The 23,168-nt window shown below is 44.2% G+C and overlaps 1 protein-coding gene across 2 annotated transcripts in view; it reads left to right on the forward strand.

The window, feature by feature from the left end:
* alg9 (ALG9 alpha-1,2-mannosyltransferase) overlaps positions 1 to 23,168 on the forward strand; it is a 75,464-nt gene that overhangs the window by 627 nt on the left and 51,669 nt on the right. For both annotated transcript variants that reach the window (XM_029699364.1, XM_029699365.1), the window contains exon 2: positions 16,593 to 16,728. In XM_029699364.1, coding sequence (XP_029555224.1) covers positions 16,593 to 16,728 — 136 coding nt within the window. The remainder of the gene's footprint in view (positions 1 to 16,592; positions 16,729 to 23,168) is intronic.

A 23,168-nucleotide genomic window follows, 5' to 3' on the forward strand; every position in this document is an offset into this window, starting at 1 on the left:
TATTTGTACCTGGGGTTATCCGTCTAGTCTGAGACTAGAGCACACGACTGCATGTTAAGGATGACGCTTTCCAAGGGACGTTCCATACTGCGCATGCTCCGTGTTATCAGCCCCTCTCATCCATATCAGCTGGAGCCCAGAGAGATGATCTTCAAATCATAGGAAATTCTATTAGTCACATGCGCCGAATACAACAGGTGTAGACCTCACAGTGAAATGCTGAATACAACAGGTGTAGTAGACCTCACAGTGAAATGCTGAATACAACAGGTGTAGTAGACCTCACAGTGAAATGCTGAATACAACAGGTGTAGTAGACCTCACAGTGAAATGCTGAATACAACAGGTGTAGTAGACCTCACAGTGAAATGCTGAATACAACAGGTGTAGTAGACCTCACAGTGAAATGCTGAATACAACAGGTGTCGTAGACCTCACAGTGAAATGCTGAATACAACAGGTGTCGTAGACCTCACAGTGAAATGCTGAATACAACAGGTGTCGTAGACCTCACAGTGAAATGCTGAATACAACAGGTGTCGTAGACCTCACAGTGAAATGCTGAATACAACAGGTGTAGTAGACCTCACAGTGAAATGCTGAATACAACAGGTGTAGTAGACCTCACAGTGAAATGCTGAATACAACAGGTGTAGTAGACCTCACAGTGAAATGCTGAATACAACAGGTGTAGTAGACCTCACAGTGAAATGCTGAATACAACAGGTGTAGTAGACCTCACAGTGAAATGCTGAATACAACAGGTGTAGTAGACCTCACAGTGAAATGCTGAATACAACAGGTGTAGTAGACCTCACAGTGAAATGCTGAATACAACAGGTGTAGTAGACCTCACAGTGAAATGCTGAATACAACAGGTGTAGTAGACCTCACAGTGAAATGCTGAATACAACAGGTGTAGCAGACCTCACAGTGAAATGCTGAATACAACAGGTGTAGTAGACCTCACAGTGAAATGCTGAATATAACAGGTGCAGTAGACCTCACAGTGAAATGCTGAATACAACAGGTGTAGGTAGACCTCACAGTGAAATGCTGAATACAACAGGTGTAGTAGACCTCACAGTGAAATGCTGAATACAACAGGTGTAGACCTCACAGTGAAATGCTGAATAAAACAGGTGTAGGTAGACCTCACAGTGAAATGCCTACTTACGAGTCCCTAACCAGCAATGCAGTTTCAAAAAAAGATATGGATAAGAATAAGAGATAAAGGTAACAAGTAATTAAAGAAAATTACAATAGCGAGACTACACACGGGGTTACCGATACAGAGTCAATGTGCAGGGGCAGCGGTTAGTTGAGGTAGTATGTACATATAGTTATTAAAGTGACTATGCATAGATGACAATGGAGAGTAGCACTGGTGTAAAGAGGGGGTGGGGGGTCAATGCAAATAGTCTGGTAGCCATTTGACAAGATGTTCAGGAGTCTTATGGCTTGGGGGTAGAATCTGTTTAGAAGCCTCTTGGACCTAGACTTGGCGCTCCGGTACAGCTTGCCGTGCGGTAGCAGAGAGAACAGTCTATGACTAGGGTGGCTGGAGTCTTTGACAATTTTTAGGGCCTTCCTCTGACACCTCCTGGATGGCAGGAAGCTTAGCCCCAGTGATGTACTGGGCCGTTCGCACTTCCCTCTGTAGTGCCCTTGCGGTCAGAGGCCGAGCAGTTGCCATACCAGGCAGTGATGCAACCTGTCAGAATGCTCTCGATGGTGCAGCTGTAGAACCTTTTGAGGATCTGAGGACCCAAGCAAAATCTTTTCAGTCTCCTGAGAAGGAATAGGTTGTCGTGCCCTCTTCATGACTGTCTTGGTGTGCTTAGACCATGTTATTTGTATTTTGGGGTGGACCATTGTAATTGTCTGCTTCATTTCCAATCCCCATATCTTTTTTTGGTATATATACACACGTACATACCCATACATATTTGTATTTATTTGATTTATTTCACCTTTATTTAACCAGGTAGGCCAGTTGAGAACAAGTTCTCATTTACAACTGCGACCTGGCCAAGATAAAGCAAAGCAGTATGACACAAACAACAGCACAGAGTTACATGGAATAAACAAACGTACAGTCTATAACACATTTACATTTTAGTCATTTAGCAGACGCTCTTATCCAGAGCGACTTACAAATTGGTGCATTCACCTTATGATATCCAGTGGAGCAACCACTTTACACTTTTAATGTTGTCTGGCTTGTCTTATATTATCTCCAATGTATCGTCCGTGTAAAAAAACCTGTCTGATTAGGATGAATAATATCTGACAATACTTTTTTAATTCTATGCGCCAAGCATTTAGCTAGGATTTTTGCATCACAACACTGAAGTGTAAGAGGCCTCCAATTTTTAAATGGACTGGTTCTTTATATATACCACTTGGGTCCTATTTCAGTAATAATGACCAGAAGTCTGGTTCATCCTTGGGAGCAATTTCCAAACGCCTGAAGGTACCATGTTCATCTATACAAGCAATAGTACGCAAGTTTAACACCATGGGACCATTCAGCCGTCATTCCGCTCAGGAAGGAGACATGTTCTGTCTCCTAGAGATGAACGTACTTTGGTGCAAAAAGTGCAAATCAATCCCAGAACAACAGCAAAGGACCTTGTGAAGATGCTGGAGGAAACGGGTACAAAAGTATCTATATCCACAGTAAAACGAGTCCGATATCAACATAACCTGAAAGGCCGCTCAGCAAGGAAGAAGCCACTGCTCCAAAACCGCCATAAAAAAGCCATACTACGGTTTGCAACTGCACATGGGGACAAAGATCGTACTTTCTGGAGAAATGTCCTCTGGTCTGATGAAACAAAAATAGAACTGTTTGGCCATAATGACCATCGTTATGTTTGGAGGAAAAAGGGGGAGCCTTGCAAGCTGAAGAACACCATCCCAACCGTGAAGCACGGGGGTGGCAGCATCATGTTGTGGGGGTGCTTTGCTGCAGGAGGGACTGGTGCACTTCACAAAATACATGGAATCATGAGGATGGAAAATGATGTGGATATATTGAAGAAACATGTCAAGACATCAGTCAGGAAGTTAAAGCTTGGTCGCAAATGGGTCTTCCAAATGGACAATGACCCCAAGCATACTTCCAAAGTTGTGGCAAAATGGCTTAAGGACAACAAAGTCAAGGTATTGGCGTGGCCATCACAAAGCCCTGACCTCAATCCTATAGAAATTTTGTGAGCAGAACTGAAAAAGCGTGTGCGAGCAAGGAGGCCTACAAACCTGACTCACTTACACCAGCTCTGTCAGGAGGAATGGGCAAAAATTCATCCAACTTATTGTGGGAAGCTTGTGGAAGGCTACCTGAAACGTTTGACTCAAGTTAAGCAATTTAAAGGCAATGCTACCAAATACTAATTGAGTGTATGTAAACATCTGACCCACTGGGAATGTGATGTAAAAAATATATAAGCTGAAATAAATCATTCTCTCTACTATTATTCTGACATTTCACATTCTTAAAATAAAGTGGTGATCCTAACTGACCTAAGACAGGGATTTTTTACTAGGATTAAATGTCAGGAATTTGAGAATAACCGAGTTTAAATGTATTTGGCTAAGGTGTATGTAAACTTCCAACTTCAATTATAGCTCTACCATGATATTTGCAGTGCTACTAAGTAAACCTCCAATTGGTCCCCACTATTCCACCCGCTAAAAGCCCTCCTCATCCCGAGTTGGTTTGTCATCCCAATGCCCGGCAGACCACCCCCGACCCCCTGTATCCCAGGGCCCTGAACAGACTGGGATCCATCCTGGGAAAAGAGCACACAGGGCCATTTACAGAACAGAAGTAGATCAACCACCAAATGCATTTCCATCGCCCTCTCCTCAAATTGTATTATATATAGCCATCAATATTTATATATTTTAAATATCCTGTTTATCTTATTTTCCATAATTAGCTATTAATATTTGTAGTAATGTAGGCAATTTATGCAAAGGATTTTACCTCTCACCAGTCTCGCCATTACCAAAATTACATTATTGCAAGCAATTATTTTTGCAAACATTTATTGTGAATCATCCTATATTGTCCCTAACATCTTTTACTCCGACACACACATACACCCACACACTCATACACACTCAACCCCTTCCCCCACACAAAAGCCAAGTGAACAAACAGATCATCAACCATCTCGAATCCCACCGTGCCTTCTCCGCTATGGAATCCAGTTTCCGAGCTGGTCACGGGTGCACCTCAGCCACGCTCAAGGTCATAAATGATATCATAACTACCATCGATAAAAAAACAGTACTGTGCATCCGTCTTCATCGACCTGGCCAAGGCTTTCGACTCTGTCAATCACCGCATTCTTATCGGCAGACTCAACAGCCTTGGTTTCTCTCATGACTGCCTTGCCTGGTTCACCAACTACTTCTCTGATAGAGTTCAGTGTGTCAAATCGGAGGGCCTGTTGTCTGGACCTCTGGCAGTCTCTATGGGGGTGCCACAGGGTTCAATTCTCGGGCCGACTCTTTTCTCTGCATAAATCAATGATGTCGCTCTTGCTGCTGGTGATTCTTTGATCCACCATTCTGTATACTTCTGGCCCTTCCTTGGACACTGTGTTAATAACCTCTTACATCTAGACGTTCCGCTAGCGGAACACCTGCTCCAATATCCAATGATAGGCGTGGCGCGAATGACAAATTCCTCAAAAATCCAAAAACTTCAATTTTTCAAACATATGACTATTTTACACCATTTTAAAGACAAGACTCTCCTTTATCTAACCACACTGTCCAATTTCAAAAAGGCTTTACAGCGAAAGCAAAACATTAGATTATGTCAGCAGAGTACCCAGCCAGAAATAATCAGACACCCATTTTTCAAGCTAGCATATAATGTCACAAAAAACAAAACCACAGCTAAATGCAGCACTAACCTTTGATGATCTTCATCAGATGACACTCCTAGGACATTATGTTATACAATACATGCATGTTTTGTTCAATCAAGTTCATATTTATATCAAAAACCAGCTTTTTACATTAGCATGTGACGTTCAGAACTAGCATTCCCACCGAACACTTCCGGTGAATTTACTAAATTACTCATGATAAACGTTCACAAAAAACATAAATTATTTTAAGAATTATAGATACAGAACTCCTTTATGCAATCGCTATGTCCGATTTTAAAATAGCTTTTCGGTGAAAGCACATTTTGCAATATTCTGAGTAGATAGCCTGGCCATCATGGCTAGCTATTTTGACACCCACCAAGTTTGGTACTCACCAAACTCCGATTTACTATAATAAAATGTAACAACTGTCTTCAAAAATGGACCAAGGCGCAGCGGGTATGTGGATACTCATATTTTAATTCCAAAAAGGAGTAAAGCATCCACCGGACAAAAACAATACACAAGACAGGAACAGTCTTGCAGGCACACAAAACGCAATGCAAGAACAACTACCCACAACCCCAAAGAAAAACGCACACTCCTATATAGGACTCCCAATCAAAGGCAACTCAACACACCTGCCTTCAATTGGGAGTCCTAATCACCAACACAACACTTAACACACAAAAAACCTGCCACGTCCTGACCAAAACTAATACAATACCTCCCTCTGCTGGTCAGGACGTGACAGTACCCCCCCCCCTCAAGGCGCAGACCCCGGAATGTACCTAAAAGAAAAAACAACCCCCCCCCCCAAAAAAATCCCCCTAAACAATAAGGGAGGGTGGCTGCAGTCAACGACGGCACTGTGCTACACCCTCCCTCACCAACCCACCTCTCCTGGAGGTGGCTCAGGTGCAGGACGTGGACCTCGCTCCACCTTCAGCGTCGCCCACTTCGGTGGCGCCGATAGCTGCGCCGGGCAGACGGGACACTCGGGCTGACCCTGGCAGACCGACCACTCGGGCTGGGCCGGAGGACAGGCGGGCCACATGGGCTGGGCCGGAGGACAGGCGGGCCACTCGGGCTGGGCCGGAGGACAGGCGGGCCACTCGGGCTGGGCCGGAGGACAGGCGGGCCACTCGGGCTGGGCCGGAGGACAGGCGGGCCACTCGGGCAGATCCGGCACGGCGGGCCACTCTGGCAGATCCGGCTCAGGATTCACCAGGCTGGGGAGACCCGCTGGAGGCCTGGTTTGAGGAGGTGGCACAGGAGAGACCAGGGTGGAGAGACCCACTGGAGGACTGGTCCGTGGAGGAGGCACGGGTTTGACCAGGATGGGGAGACCCACTGGAGGACTGGTCCGTGGAGGAGGCACGGGCTTGGCCAGGATAGGAAGACATACAGGAGGCCTGGTTCTGGGCGTAGGCACAGGACGTGCAGGGCTGGGAAGACATGCAGGAGGCCTGTTTCTGGGCGCAGGCACAGTCTTTACCAGACAACCAGCACGCACCTCAGGACGAGTATTGAGAGCTGCCTCAGGTGACATCATTCCCACGACACGCTCATTAGGGCGAATGCCGTACTTTATGCACCACACTAGCAGCTCTCTCATCTCTCTCTCTCTTAATTTCCCCATTAACCCCGTCACAGTCTCTGCCTCGTACCCCTCGCTCACCTCCAATGTCATCCCGACTGGCTCTGGTTCCGACCTTGACTCCACCGACTGTCCCGTGTGCCCCCCCCAAAAAAAATCTTGGGGCTGCCTCTCGTGCTCGTTGCGCTCTCTCTCCTCGTAATAGCGCCTCTCCGCTCCCGCCGCTTCAATCTCCCACTGCGGGGGCGATAATCCCCAGCCTGAGTCCATGGTCCCTCTCCGTCTAGGATCTGTTCCCAAGTCCATTGGTCCATCACGCTGTACTCCTGCTGCTCCTGCCTCCTCCGCCGCTTGGTCCTGGTTTGGTGGGTAGTTCTGTAACAACTCTCTTCAAAAATGGACCAAGGCGCAGAGGGGAAGGGGATACTCATATTTTAATTCCAAAAAGGAGTAAAGCATCCACCGGACAAAAACAATACACAAGACAGGAACAGTCTTGCAGGCACACAAAACGCAATGCAAGAACAACTACCCACAACCCCAAAGAAAAACACACACTCCTATATAGGACTCCCAATCAAAGGCAACTCAACACACCTGCCTTCAATTGGGAGTCCTAATCACCAACACAACACTTAACACACAAAAAACCTGCCACGTGCTGACCAAAACTAATACAATACCTCCCTCTGCTGGTCAGGACGTGACATAAAAATTGGATTACCTTTGCTGTTCTTCGTCAGAATGCACTCCCAGGACTTCTACTTCAATAACAAATGTTGGTTTGGTTCCAAATAATCCATAGTTATATCCAAATAGCGGCGTTTTGTTCGTGCGTTCAAGACACTATCCGAAGGGTAAAGAAGGGTGACGCGCCCGGTGCGTTTCGTGACAAAAAAATTCAAAATATTCCATTACCGTACTTCGAAGCATGTCAAACGCTGTTTAAAATCAATTTTTATGCGATTTTTCTCGTAAAAAAGCAATAATATTCCGACCGGGAGTCGTTGTTTTCGTTCAAAGACTGAAAATAAAAACATGGAGTCTTCTCGTGCACGCGCCCCCAGTCTCATTGTTCTCAGATCGACCACTATCCAAATGCGCTACTGTTTTTCAGCAATGGGCTACAAAGTCATCATTCACCGTTCTGCCGCCTTCTGAGAGCCTATGGGAGCCGTAGGAAGTGTCACGTACAGCAGAGATCCTCAGTTTTCAATAAAGAGAGTGTAGAAGGCCAAGAAATGGTCAGAGAGGGCACTTCCTGTAAGGAATCTTCTCAGGTTTTGGCCTGCCAAATGAGTTCTGTTATACTCACAGACACCATTCAAACAGTTTTAGAAACTTTGGAGTGCATATTCTAGTTTCTGGGCAGGAGTAGTAACCAGATTAAATCGTGTACGTTTTTTATCCGGCCGTGAAAATACTGCCCCCTATCCATAACAGGTTAACAAACCTCCAGACGAGCTTCAAAGCCATACAACACTCCTTCCGTGGCCTCCAACCGCTCTTAAACGCTAGTAAAACTAAATGCATGCTCTTCAACCGATCGCTGTCCGCACCTGCCCGCCCGCCTAGCATCACTACTCTGGACGGTTCTGACTTAGAATATGTGGACAATATGTGGCTGGTCCTCGCTACATATTCTTTGCCAAACCCACTGGCTCAAGGTCATGCTCCAGCAGGTATATTTCACTGGTCACCCCCAAAGCCAATTCCTCCTTTGGCCACCTTTCTTTCCAGGTCTGTGCTGCCAATGACTGGAACGAATTGCAAAAATCACTGAAGTTGAAGAGTTAGATCTCCCTCACTAACTTCAAGCATCGGTTGTCAGATCAGCTTACTGATCGCTGCAGCTGTATGCAGCCCATCTGTAAATAGCCCCTCCAACCAACTACCTACCTCATTCCCATTTTTTTCTGCTCTTTTGCAGACCAGTATTTCTACTTGCACATCCTCATCTGCATATCTATCACTCAAGTGTTAATTGCTAAATTGTAATTACTTTGCCACTATGGCCTATTTATTGCCTGACCTCCATACTTAATTTGCACACACTGTATACAGATGTTCTATTGTGTTATTGACTGCATGTTTGTTTATTCCATGTGTAACTCTGTGTTGTTGTTTTTGTCGCACTGCTTTGCTTTATCTTGGCCAGGTTGCAGTTGTAAATGAGAACTTGTTCTCAACTGGCCTACCTGGCTAAATAAAGGGGAACATAAATAAATAAACAACCATAGCCTCTTTCCCCTTTCCCCTGAAACACCCACAACACGGTCACCCGTATTGACCATATTCCCAAGCATCTCCATGCAGTCAGACCTTTGATTTTGTGCCACCAGGGCCACAATAATATACCCCCTCTCTGAATGTCTGAGTGTGACCCCCTCCCCATGGGTTACTGCAGCTAGTGTTGCCAGCACTGCCACTGCCTGGGTGGGGGCACACCACCGGAATCCCCACCGGCTAGGTACAAGGTCGTCAAGGTTCTCATTAGCAGCTTTGAGAATTTCCTTGTGTAGTATGCTCTCCCTTTAGGGGGCTTTGGCTTTGCAGGACCAACCCTGCCAAGCGGGCTCAGAATCTATAGGGGGCAGTGCTGCTCTAGGTCTCTGACCGCATTTTGGCTGCATACAGACCGCTTATAGCAGGCCCATAAAACAGTTAGGGACTTCTCCTTAGTATCTGGGTCATTCAGGTGGGTGTCTAGGGTATAGGGTTGTGGACCGTTCCATCAATATAGGATCATAAATAAATCAATTAATGTATAATTCATTTTAAAACGCTGTTCCACCATGATAGGACAATAAATAAGACGTATAATTCATTATAAATAGTATCATATATAGTATAGTACTGTCATGACGTTGGCCTGTGGGTAAGGTTTATGACCCCCCCCCCATAAATACCTTTCTCCCTTCCCCTCTCTTACTGACCCTACTGAAGGACTGCTGTCCTGTTAAATATAGAGAGTCTGGGAACATCAAACAAATGGGGAAAGGAACCATCTTTTGATAATAAAACCAGTTGGAAATATGCTTGATAACGTAATGATTATGTATGTCAGTTCATTGTTATCTGGGACATTATGATTGATGACAGGACGACGTAAACTGTACCTGAGAAAGTATACACCCTCTAGTTATCAGAGTCACATGGAATTGTTATGCAATTGAAATGTTTGATATTGAAATTGTTTGTTAGGAGATTAAATGTAATTTTAGCTTCCAAATGAGAGAATTGGGTTTTCATAAGGAAAGTGCCCTGCCCGATCAGTGGCCCAACCCTGTGAAGAGACATGGGGTTATAAACGATGAAACACCTCCCTCCCCCCTCTCCACTATATAAGCCTTTGACGAAAAGATAACCAGTATGTTCCAGTACGGGAGGTCTGCAGCCTCTACGTCAGAAGGACACACATGTTAACTAAACCATATCAAGGACAGAACTAAGCCAACCTCGGCGTGAGCTTTGATGGTGAATGGTATGAACTTTGAGCTTATTCACTACAGAAGTGATACTTCCTAACCGTTGAGTTAGCCGCTGCTAACGTGGGCTAGGAAAGGACGGACGACGGATCCAGTCTAACAGACGGACGAAGATACCACCACGTATCCAATTTACCACCATTGACATTCTTCCACTACAGGAAGATCTGTTGGCCAACCCGGCCAGCATCTACGACCAATCTACCGAAGCGCAGCTCAGAGTAAATATTTATTGCATTTTCCTTTTCCAAATGGGCGGTAATTTAGAATGCATAAGATCATGTATTTACGATAGCATAGCTGCTGTTTCTTTGTTCCTAAGTCTTCCCGCTCTTTCATTCAAGCCCAACCCCCTTTCCTTTGTGTAACCAGCTTTCATACAGGTTCCGTTCACCAGGGGTGAATTCTGTATGACATCATTGTATTCTGTGTATTTGTAATTCTGTGTGATTAGTTAGGTATTTAGTAAAATAAACTTGTTAGCCAGGGTTCGTGAAGATAACCAAGATTTTACAACTTTCATTATGAGACTGAAAATAAGATAAGGGTTAATATTGACTGCTATCGATGTAAAATATTACTAAGTATTTTAAGACTTTATTCGGAAGATAACAGCTCTATAAACGTTCTTCTGTGGTGCCCCGACTTTCTAGTTAATTACATTTACATGATTAGCTTAATCAGGTAATATTAATTACAGAGAAATAATTTTATAAGTTAGCATGTCATATCACTTAATCCGGCATAGCCAAAGACACGACAGTACCATCATCTGAACAATATTGAAAGCTCTCTCACAACCCTTGCTCAAAGCAATACATTGGTTCTGGGATATGCATGTCACGTCCTGACCCTAGTAAGCTGTTATTTTCTATGGTAGAGTAGGTCAGGGCGTGACGGGGGTTTTCTAGTTTTTCTATGTTATGTTCTAGTTTTGTATTTCTATGTTGGGTTGTTCTAGTTTTGTATTTCTTTGTTGGGCTTTGTTTGGGGTGATCTCCAATTAGAGGCAGCTGGTCATGTTTAAGTTGTTGTTTGTCCCACCTGGGTTTGTGGGAGATTATCTTTGAGTCAGTGTATCTTTCACCTCTGCGTCACGGTTTGTTGTTTTTGTCATTCAGTTTATTTATGTATTGCATAGTTTCACAGTGTAAATAAAATGTGGAACGACACGCTCGCTGCACTTTGGTCCGCTCCTCCTTTCGACAGCCGTGACAATGCAACCATTTAATTTCTCACTCAACGCCACGCTTTCCCAAACATAACAAATAAAATAAACACACACCACACCATCCACACATACTGTGCCTTCTGTTTACCGAGTTTTTATCTTCACCATGTTGAATTAGTGCTTTTGTCTTCCAATTAGTTATACACTGCTCAAAAAAATAAAGGGAACACTAAAATAACACATCCTAGATCTGAATGAATGAAATAATCTTATTAAATACTTTTTTCTTTACATAGTTGAATGTGCTGACAACAAAATCACACAAAAATAATCAATGGAAATCCAATTTATCAACCCACGGAGGTCTGGATTTGGAGTCACACTCAAAATGAAAGTGGAAAACCACACTACAGGCTGATCCAACTTTGATGTAATGTCCTTAAAACAAGTCAAAATGAGGCTCAGTAGTCTGTGTGGCCTCCACGTGCCTGTATGACCTCCCTACAACGCCTGGGCATGCTCCTGATGAGCTGGCAGATGGTCTCCTGAGGGATCTCCTCCCAGACCTGGACTAAAGCATCCGCCAACTCCTGGACAGTCTGTGGTGCAACATGGCGTTGGTGGATGGAGCGAGACATGATGTCCCAGATGTGCTCAATTGGATTCAGGTCTGGGGAACGGGCGGGCCAGTCCATAGCATCAATGCCTTCCTCTTGCAGGAACTGCTGACACACTCCAGCCACATGAGGTCTAGCATTGTCTTGCATTAGGAGGAACCCAGGGCTAACCGCACCAGCATATGGTCTCACAAGGGGTCTGAGGATCTCATCTCGGTACCTAATGGCAGTCAGGCTACCTCTGGCGAGCACATGGAGGGCTGTGCGGCCCCCCAAAGAAATGCCACCCCACACCATGACTGACCCACCGCCAAACCGGTCATTCTGAAGGATGTTGCAGGCAGCAGAACGTTCTCCACGGCGTCTCCAGACTCTGTCACGTCTGTCACATGCTCAGTGTGAACCTGCTTTCATCTGTGAAGAGCACAGGGCGCCAGTGGCGAATTTGCCAATCTTGGTGTTCTCTGGCAAATACCAAACGTCCTGCACGGTGTTGGGCTGTAAGCACAACCCCCACCTGTGGACGTCGGGCCCTCATACCACCCTCATGGAGTCTGTTTCTGACCGTTTGAGCAGACACATGCACATTTGTGGCCTGCTGGAGGTCATTTTGCAGGGCTCTGGCAGTGCTCCTCCTTGCACAAAGGCGGAGGTAGCGGTCCTGCTGCTGGGTTGTTGCCCTCCTACGGCCTCCTCCACGTCTCCTGATGTACTGGCCTGTCTCCTGGTAGCGCCTCCATGCTCTGGACACTACGCTGACAGACACAGCAAACCTTCGTGCCATAGCTCGCATTGATGTGCCATCCTGGATGAGCTGCACTACCTGAGCCACTTGTGTGGGTTTTAGACTCCATCTCATGCTACCACAAGAGTGAGAGCACCGCCAGCATTCAGAAGTGACCAAAACATCAGCCAGGAAGCATAGGAACTGAGAAGTGGTCTGTGGTTACCACCTGCAGAACCACTCCTTTATTGGGGGTGTCTTGCTAATTGCCTATAATTTCCACCTGTTGTCTATTCCATTTGCACAACAGCATGTGAAATTTATTGTCAATCAGTGTTGCTTCCTAAGTGGACAGTTTGATTTCACAGAAGTGTGATTGACTTGGAGTTACATTGTGTTGTTTAAGTGTTCCCTTTATTTTTTTGAGCAGTATATTTGAAGATGAATAGAAAAGCTATTTTTGTTGTATTATTACAATCCATAACCGGGCTAGAATAGGGTGTTTCATTATTTTCCTCGTCTATAAGAACTTTGTAATTTTTAAAATAACCATGGAGTAGTCTTTGTGTCTGAACAACTGGTTATCAATATATAGTTTATCGACGACGAGAGCAACTCGTTTCCCTTTTAATCTATTTTCCTTGAAAATTGGATACAGAACTTTACGCCGTTCTGCAATTTCCTTCGGGAACTGGTCATTCATGCAAATTCTGGTCTGAGGAAGTCTTTTACCCAGGCTTTTAACCATTATTTTATCTTTAAATTAAGCAAATTTGGCAACGATTGGGCATTCATACCTCTGCCCTCTCTGTCCGAAGCGGTTGTTCGAGTTGGATTTTGTCAATTGCATTGCGTGGAATCTGAAGCGCTGTAAGGAGGAACTCTCTAACTACAGATTCAGGAACTTCTCCTTCTTTCTCTTGGATACCTGTTAGTACCAGATTCTCTCTCATGGATCTAGTCTGTATGTCAAGTAAGGCTTCTCTCAGAACGGTGTTCTCCTTTTTAAGTTCATTAACTTCGGTTTCAATCTTATTGACTGTCCCTTTTAGCTTGTTTGTCTTTCTCCAATATAGCAGCTTTTTCATCACTCATCTCGAGGCCTTCAACTCTTTTATGTCCTTACTGACTAATTCAAGTATACCCAGTTGGTCATTTATTGATTGAACAGATCGGTTTCGACCTTTACCATTCCTGGTGGTGAAAATATTAAATTGTCTGTGTCTGTAGAAGAGTCCCGTTTTTAATTTTGTCATGTTTGGGTGTTGCTTGTTTTCGTAATATTTGTAGATACATTTCTCTAGTCTTGTGATTTTTGTGGTGTTATCCAGATTGAAGGTTATCACCCACCAGATTGTATAGTGCTAATATTTAGTGTAATTTACCGATATTGAATATTACGTTTTTATCTTGAGGTACTCTACATAACTACGTTCAGTCCGCCATCTTCCTTCCTGGTATTCTCACGCAAGCGCTGGTCTGTTAGTTGATGTGGACACCAAGGAACTTGAAGCTCTCAACCTGCTCCACTGCAGCCCCGTTGATGAGAATGGGGGCATGCTCGGTCCTCTTTTTCCTGTAGGCCACAATTATCTCCTTTGTCTTGTTCATGTTGAGGGAGAGGTTGTTGTCCTGGCACCACACGACCAGGTCTCTCACCTCTTCCCTATAGGCTGTCTCGTCGGTGATCAGACACTGTTGTGTCGTCGGCAAATATAATGATTGTGTTGGAGTCGTGCCTGGCCGTGCCAGGTGAGTGAACAGGGAGTACAGGAGGACACTGAGCACGCACCCCTGAGGGGCCCCTGTGTTGAGGATCAGCGTGCCGGATGTGTTGTTACCTACCCTCACCACCTGGGGGCGGCCCGTCAGGAAGTCCAAGATCCAGTTGCAGAAGGTGTTTAGTCCCAGGGTCCTTAGATTATTATTATTATTATTATTGATGAGCTTTGAGGGCACTATGGTGTTGAACGCTGAGCTGTAGTCAATGAATAAGATTCTCGCATAGATGTTCCTTTTGGGCAGTGTGGAGTGCAATAGAGATTGCATCATCTGTGGATCTGTTTTGGCGGTATGCGAATTGGAGTGGGTCTAGGGTTTCTGGGATCATGGTGTTGATGTGAGCCATGACCAGCCTTTCAAAGCACTTCATGGCTACAGATGTGAGTGCTACGGGTTGGTAGTCATTTAGGCAGGTTACCTTAGTGTTCTTGGGCACAGGGACTATGGTGGTCTGCTTAGAACATGTTGGTATTATAGACTCGGACAGGGAGAGGTTGAAAATGTCAGTGAAGACACTTTCCAGTTGGTCAGCGCATGCTCACAGTACACGTCCTGGTAATCCATCTGGCCCTGCGGCCTTGTGAATGTTGACCTGTTTAAAGGTCTTACATCGGCTGCGGAGAGTGTGATCACACAGTCTTCCGGAACAGCTGGTAACTCTCATACATGTTTCAGTGTTATTTGCCTTGAAGCGAGCATAGAAGTAGTTTAGCTCATCTGGTAGGCTTGTGTCACTGGGTGGCTCTCAGCTGTGCGTCCCTTTGTAGTCTGTAATGGTTTGCAAGCCCTGCCACATCCGAGGAGCATCAGAGCCGGTGTAGTAGGATTTGATCTTAGTCCTGTATTGAAGCTTTGCCTGTTTGATGGTTCGTCGGAGGGCATAGCGGGAGTTCTTATAGGCTTCCGGTTTAGAGTCCCGCTCTTTGAAAGCAGCAGCTCTAGCTGTTAGCTCAGTGCGGATGCTGCCTGTAATCCATGGTTTCTGGTTGGGGTATGTACGTACAGTCACTGTGGGGACGATGTCATCGATTAACTTATTGATGAAGCCAATGACTGATGTGGTGTACTCCTCAATGCCATCGGAGGAATCCCGGAACATGTTCCAGTCTGTGCTAGCAAAATAGTCCTGTAGCTTAGCATCTGCTTCATCTGACCACGTTTTTGTATTGATTTAGTCACTGGTGCTTCCTGCTTTACTTTTTGCTTGTAAGCAGGAATCAGGAAGATAGAATTATGGTAAGATTTGCCAAATTTAGGGTGAGGGAGAGCTTTGTATGCGTCTCTGTGTGTGGAGTAAAGGTGGTCCAGAGTTATTTTCCCTCAGGTTGCACATTTAACATGCTGATAGAATTTTGGTTAAATGGATTTAAGTTTCCCTGCATTAAAGTCCCTGGCTACTAGGAGCGCCACCTCTGGGTGAGTGTTTTCCTGTTTGATTATGGCAGAATACAGCTCATTCAATGCTGTCTTAGTGCCTGCCTTTGACTGAGGTGGTATATAAACAGCTACGAGGAATACAGATAAACTCTCTCGGTCAATAGTGTGGTCTACAGCTTATCATGAGACACTCTACCTCTGGCGAGCAATAGCTCGAGACTTCCTTAGATATCGTGCACCAGCTGTTATTTATAAAAATTCATAGTCCGCCGCCCCTTGTCTTACCAGACGCCGCTGTTCTATCCTGCCGGTACATCATATAACCATGTATGTTGATATTGTCGTCGTTCAGCCACGACTTCTTCAAGCATAAGATGTTCGTTTTGTTAATGTCCCGTTGGTAGTTTAATCTTCCCTCCGTTCTGCTAGCAAACTTGCTATCTTTGCAAAATAAAATTGACGAGTTAAGCGGAAGTGGGCGTTTATTCGATCGCTTACGAATTCTCAGAAGGCATCCCTCCCTTCGGCACCTCTTTCTCCGCCTCCTCTTCATGCAGATCACGGGGATCGGGGCCTGCTCTCGAGAAAGCAGTAGATCATTCGCGTTAGTCTCGTTAAAGGAAAAAAGGATTCTGCTAGTCCTTGGTGAGTAATCTCAGTCCTGATGTACAGAAGTTATTTTCGGTCATAAGAGACGGTAGCAGCAGCATTATGTACAAAATAAGTTACAAACGACACAAATAAACAAACAAAAAGACCCATTCGGCTGGGGGCACCTAAAATGTCTGCCTTCTTCTCCGGCGCCATCTTCTTCCGATACGGCACGGCACGTGTGTCTGTCTGTGTGTCGATACTTTTGCTGAGTTGCTGCTCTGTGGGTCTGGTGGAGAGTAGCTGTAGTTGTACTCACTCTCTCTCTCTCTCTCTCTCTCTGTGTGTAGGTGTGTCAGTAGAGGAGGCCAGGTGTGGGCTCCTGAAGGTTCCACAGCATTTAAATGTCTCCTGTCAGCCCGGTTCTGTGCTGCGTTGCTTAGCAACATCTCCGACTGTGACGAGACCTACAACTACTGGGAGCCGGTGAGTAATAATAATACAATAATAATTATTTGGGTGGTGCTTATATTTGTCCTGTTACTCACATGTGTCTAATGAAAATGTGTATTTTTGCATATCCCAACTCCCCATGAGACATTGTAGGCTGTCACTGTAAATAAGAATTTGTTCTTAACCTCACTAGGGCGTGTGGGACGCTAGCACCTGGCCAACATCCAGTGAAATTGCAGAGCGCCAAATTCAAAAACAGAAATACTCATTATAAAAATTAGAAGTGTTATACATCGGTTTAAAGATAAACTTCTTGTTAATCCAACCACGGTGTCAGATTTCAAAAAGGCTTCACGGCGAAAGCAGACCATGCGATTATCTGAGGACAGCGCCCAGTAGACAAATCATTACAAACAGTAACAAGCCAAGTGGAGGAGTTACACAAGTCAGAAATAGTGATAAAATGAATCACTTACCTTTGATGATCTTCGTATGTTTGCACTCACAAGACTCCCAGTTACTCAATGATTGTTAGTTTTGTTCGATCAAGTCCCTCTTTATATAAAAAAAAACCTCAGTTTTGTTAGCGCGTTTTGTTCAGTAATCCACTGTCTCAAACAGCCGGTGAAATTGTAGAGCGTGAAACTCAACAAAACAGAAATTCTCATAATAAACATACATAAAAGATACAAATGTTATACATCAGCTTAAAGATGAACTTCTTGTTAATCCAACCGCTGTGTCAGATTTCAAAAAGGCTTTACAGCGAAAGCAAACCATGCGATTATCTGAGAACAGCGCCCAGCAGACAAATCATTACAAACAGTAACCAGCCAAGAAGAGGAGTAACAAAAGTCAGAAATAGCGATAAAGTTTATGACTTACCTTTGATGATCTTCATATGGTTGCACTCCGAAGACTCCATGTTACACAATAAATGTTCGTTTTGTTCGATAATGTCCCTCTTTAAGTTCAAAAACCACCGTTTTGTTGGTGCGTTTTTGTTCTGCAATCCATTGGAACAAAGCGCGGTCACAACAGACGGTCGAAAAATAAAAAAGTACAATAAAAGTTCGTAGAAACATGTCAAACTATGTTTAAAATCAATCCTCAGGTTGTTTTTGTCATAAATAATCAATAATATTTCAACCAGACAAAAGCTTTGTCAATAGAAAAGGAGAAACAAGAAAGGTGCGCTCCCGATCACGTGCTGGACTCATGTCTGGAAATTTCCACTGTCCACTCATTGAAAGTGCTGTATCTCCCTCATTTTTCAGAGTAAAAGCCTGAAACAATGCCTAAAGACTGGCCACATGTAGAAGAAGCCATAGAGATCGTGAACTGGGTCCTAAGTCTTTGTATGGTGGATAGGCTTTCAATGGAAAAACAGCCTTTCAAAATAATAGTACTTCCTGGATGGATTTTCCTCAGGTTTTCGCCTGCCATATCAGTTCTGTTATACTCACAGACATTATCTTAACAGTTTTGGAAACTTTAGAGTTTTCTATCCAAATCTACTAATTATATGCATATCCTAGCTTCTGGGCCTGAGTAGCAGGCAGTTTAATATGGGCACACTTTTCTTCCAAAATTCCGAATGCTGCCCCCTACCCTAGTTAACTGACTTTCCTAGTTAAAGGTTAAATATTTACATATTTTTAAAATCACCCGCAGGGAGTGGGGTCACGGCCACCCTTGGAGCAATCAGGATTAAGTGCCTTGCTCAAGGGCACAGTGGCAAATCTTTTTTTTTTTTTTTTTTTTTCATCTTGTTGGTTCCGGTATTTGAACCAGCAACCTTTTGGTTACTGGCCCAACCCTCTAACCTCAAAGCTACATGATGCCGCTGACATCAGTGCGCGACCAACACATGTTTTAAGTAGGCTTCGGCAGTATCTAGATTGTCATACCTTCACACCAAACTTGTGCCTTACTGGGATATTTGGTAATAATGGCACTGAACACAAGGGGCGCTGTTTTCAAACCTTTCTCTGTAGTCCAAAGGTTAGCAATGCTAACAAGTATATGTACAATCCCATAGAGAATGCTAACTTAATGCTAACAATCGCATTGCAAACATTTGACCTAAACTATACAAATATACAAGTAACTCAAAAATGCTACTCACAGTTTGCTGCATGCAAAAAACAAATATTAGACATCAAGGCTCTTGATCCTGGAGGGGATTCTCTGCTATTACAAAGTGAATGCTTGATTTTTTTTTTTACAATTTAAAATATTTCAGAACACTTTTCAGAACACATTAAGTGTGTTTCCTCAGGCCACTACTCTACCATCACATATCTACAATACAAAATCCATGTGTATGTGTGTGTAGAGTGTGTCTTATCATGTGTATGTGTGCCTGTGTGTCTCTTCACTGTCCCCGCTGTTCCATAAGGTGTATATTTATGTTTTTTACTCTGATTCTACTGCTGCATCAGTTACCCGATGTGGAATAGAGTTCCATGTAGTCATGGCTCTATGTCGCACTGTGTGCCTCCCATAGTCTGTTCTGGACTTGGGGACTGTGAAGAGACCACCTGACCACACTACTGAACAGTAATATAACAGTAATATTTAGGACTAACTTATTCCTTGCTACCCATTCTAAAACTAACTGCAGCTCTTTGTTAAGCGTTGCAGTCATTTCAGTCGCTGTGGTAGCTGACATGTATAGTGTTGAGTCATCTGCATACATAGCTTTATTCAAAGCATGTCGTTAGTAAAGATTGAAATAAGAAAGCAGACTAAACAGCTGCCCTGGGGAATTCCTGATTCTACCTGGATTATATTTGAGGCTTCCATTAAAGAACACCCTCTGTGTTCTGTTAGACAAGTAACTCTTTATCCACATTATAGCAGGGGGTGTAAAGCCATAACACATACACTACCGTTCAGAAGTTTGGGGTCACTTAGAAATGTCCTTGTTTATGAAAGAAGACCACTTTTTTTGGTCCATTTTAAAATAACATCAAATTGATCCGAAATACAGTGTAGACATTGTTAATGTTGTAATTGAAGGGAGTAGTACACAGCGTTGTACCAGAACTTTAGTTTCTTGGTAATTTCTCGCATGGAATAGCCTTCATTTCTCAGAACAAGAATAGACTGACGAGTTTCAGAAAAAGTTATTTGTTTCTAGCCATTTTGAGTCTGTAATCGAACCCCAAAAATGCTGATGCTCCAGATACTCAACTAGTCTAAAGAAGGACAGTTTTATTGCTTCTTTAATCAGAACAACAGTTTTCAGCTGTGCTAACATAATTACAGAAGGATTTTGTAATGATCAAATCATATCAAAGTTTATTAGTCACATGCGCCGAATACATCAGGTGTAGACCTCACAGTGAAATGCTGAATACAACAGGTGTAGTAGACCTTACAGTGAAATGCTTACTTACAGGCTGTAACCAATAGTGCAAAAATGTTGTTAGGTGAACAATAGGTAAGTAAAGAAATAAAACAACAGTTAAAAGACAGGCTATATACAGTAGCGAGGCTATAAAAGTAGCGAGGCTACATACAGACACTGGTTAGTCAGGCTGATTGAGGTAGTATGTACATGTAGATATGGTTAAAGTGACTACCGTAATTTCCGGACTATTGAGCGCACCTGAATATAAGCCGCACCCACTGAATTTTTTACAAATTATTATTTTGAACATAAATAAGCCGCACATGTCTATAAGCCTCAGGTGCCTATCGGTACATTGAAACATGAACTTTACACAGGCTTTAACGAAACACGACTTGTAACAAAAAAATTTAAAATTAGCAGTAAACGGTAGCCTACCAAAAAAGTCATTGGTCACTATCTTCCTCCTCCTGAAACCATCTCCTTCGGTGTCGGAGTTGAATAGCCTCAGAATTGCTTCATCCGATATTGGATCGTTTTCATTGTTGCTCTCGTCACTGTTTGACCTTAACCCGTTCGGCAATTTCATTGGTCTAATGAAAGCTTCATGCCGGCAAAAAACTGAGCACGTCACAGAATGTGTTTTTTTTTTGAAAAAATAATTGAAAGTGGGAAAAATCCATATATTAGCCGCGGCATTGTTTAAGCCGCAAGATTCAAAGCGTGGGAAAAAAGTTGCGGCTTATCGTCTGGAATTTACGGTATGCATTTATGATGATCAGAGAGTAGCAGTAACATAAAAGAGGGGTTGGTGGGTGGCGGGTGGCGGGACACAATGCAGATAGCCCGGTTAGCCAATGTGCGGTTGGTCGGCCCAATTTGAGGTAGTATGTACATGAATGTATAGTTAAAGTGACTATGCATATATGATAAACAGAGAGTAGCAGCAGCGTAAAAAGAGGGTTTGGGGGGCACACAATGCAAATAGTCCGGCTAGCCATTTGAGGGGTAAAAACTGTTGAGAAGCCTTTTTGTCCTAGACTTGGCACTCCGGTACCGCTTGCCATGCGGTAGTAGAGAGAACAGTCTATGACTGGGGTGGCTGGAGTCTTTGACAATTTTTAGGGCCTTTCTCTGACACCGCCTGGTGTAGAGGTCCTAGATGGCAGGCAGCTTAGCCCCAGTGATGTATTGGGCCGTACACACTACCCTCTGAAGTGCCTTGCGGTCAGAGGCCGAGCAATTGCCATACCAGGCAGTGATGCAACCAGTCAGGATGCTCTCGATGTTGCAGGACCCATGCCAAATCTTTTCAGTTTCCTGAGGAGGAATAGGCTTTGTCGTGCCCTCTTCACGACTGTCTTGGTGTGTTTGGACCATTCTAGTTTGTTGTTGATGTGGACACCGAGGAACTTGAAGCTCTCAACCTACTCCACTACAGCCCCATTGATGAGAATGGGGGCGTGCTCGGTCCTCCTTTTCCTGTAGTCCACAATCATCTCCTTAGTCTTGGCTACGTTGAGGGATAGGTTGTTATTCTGGCACCAGGCGGCCTTGGTCTCTGACCTGCTCTCTATAGGCTGTCTCGTCATTGTCTGTGATCAGGCCTGCCACTGTTGCGTCGTCTGCAAACTTAATGATGGTGTTGGAGTCGTGCCTGGCCATGCAGTCGTGAGTGAACAGGGAGTACAGGAGGGGACTGAGCACGCACCCCTGTGGAGCTCCAGTGTTGCGGATCAGCGTGGCAGATGTGTTGTTACCTACCCTCACCACCTGGGGGTGGCCCATCAGGAAGTCCAGGATCCAGTTGCAGAGGGAGGTGTTTAGTCCCAGGATCCTTAGCTTAGTGATGAGCTTTGAGGGTACTATGGTGTTGAACGCTGAGCTGTAGTCAATGAATAGCATTCTCACATAAGTGTTCCTTTTGTCCAGGTGGGAAAGGGCAGTGTGGAGTGCAATAGAGATTGCATCATCTGTGGATCTGTTTGGGCGGTATGCAAATTGGAGTTGGTCTAGGGTTTCTGGGATAATGGTGTTGATGTGAGCCATGACCAACCTTTCAAAGCACTTCATTGCTACGGACGTGAGTGCTACGGGTCAGTGGTCATTTTGCCTTTGTGTTCTTGGGCACAGGGACTATGGTGGTCTGCTTGAAAAATGTTGGTATTACAGACTCAATCAGGGACGTGTTGAAAATGTCAGTGAAGACACCTGCCAGTCGGTCAGCACATGCCTGGAGCACTAATCCTGGTAATCCGTCTGGCCCCGCTGCCTTGTGTATGTTGACCTGTTTAACTTCTTTGGGCTAGGGGGCAGTATTTTCACATCCGGATAAAAAACGTACCCGATTTAATCTGGTTACGACTCCTGCCCAGTAACTAGAATATGCATATAATTATTGGCTTTGGATAGAAAACACCCTAAAGTTTCTAAAACTGTTTGAATGGTGTCTGTGAGTATAACAGAACTCCTATGGCAGGCAAAAACCTGAGAAGATTTCATGCAGGAAGTGGCCAGTCTGACAAGGTGTTGTTGTTCTTGCTTCTGTTTATTGAAGAGTCAGGATCTTAGCTGTAACGTGACACTTCCTACAGCTCCAATAGGCTCTCAGAGCCCGGGAAAAACCTGAACGATGACGAGGCAGCCTCAGGCTGAAACACATAATCGCCTTTTCCAAGTGGCCCATCAGAGGACAATGGAATTAGGTGCGTGCCCGATTCGACCCCGTGCAGTATTTTCCTTCGGCTGTTTAGCTAATTGCAGATTCCCGGTCGGAATATTATCGCTTTTTTACGAGAATAATGGCATAACAATTGATTTTAAACAGCGGTTGACATGCTTCGAAGTACGGTAATGAAATATTTAGAAATCTTTTGTCACGAAATGCACCGTGCGCACGACCGTTATTTACCATTGGGATAGTGTCTAGAACGCACGAACAAAACGTCGCTGATGGAACATAACTATGGATTATTTGGGACCAAACCTACATTTGTTATTGAAGTAGAAGTCCTGGGAGTGCATTCTGACGAAGAACAGGAAAGGTAAGACCATTTTTGTTATAGTAAATGTGATTTTGGTGAAGGCTAAACTTGCCGGGTGTCTAAATAGCTAG

The sequence above is a fragment of the Salmo trutta genome, chromosome 19 (assembly GCF_901001165.1).
Source record: "Salmo trutta chromosome 19, fSalTru1.1, whole genome shotgun sequence".
In the NCBI taxonomy this organism is placed as follows: Eukaryota; Metazoa; Chordata; class Actinopteri; order Salmoniformes; family Salmonidae; genus Salmo; species Salmo trutta.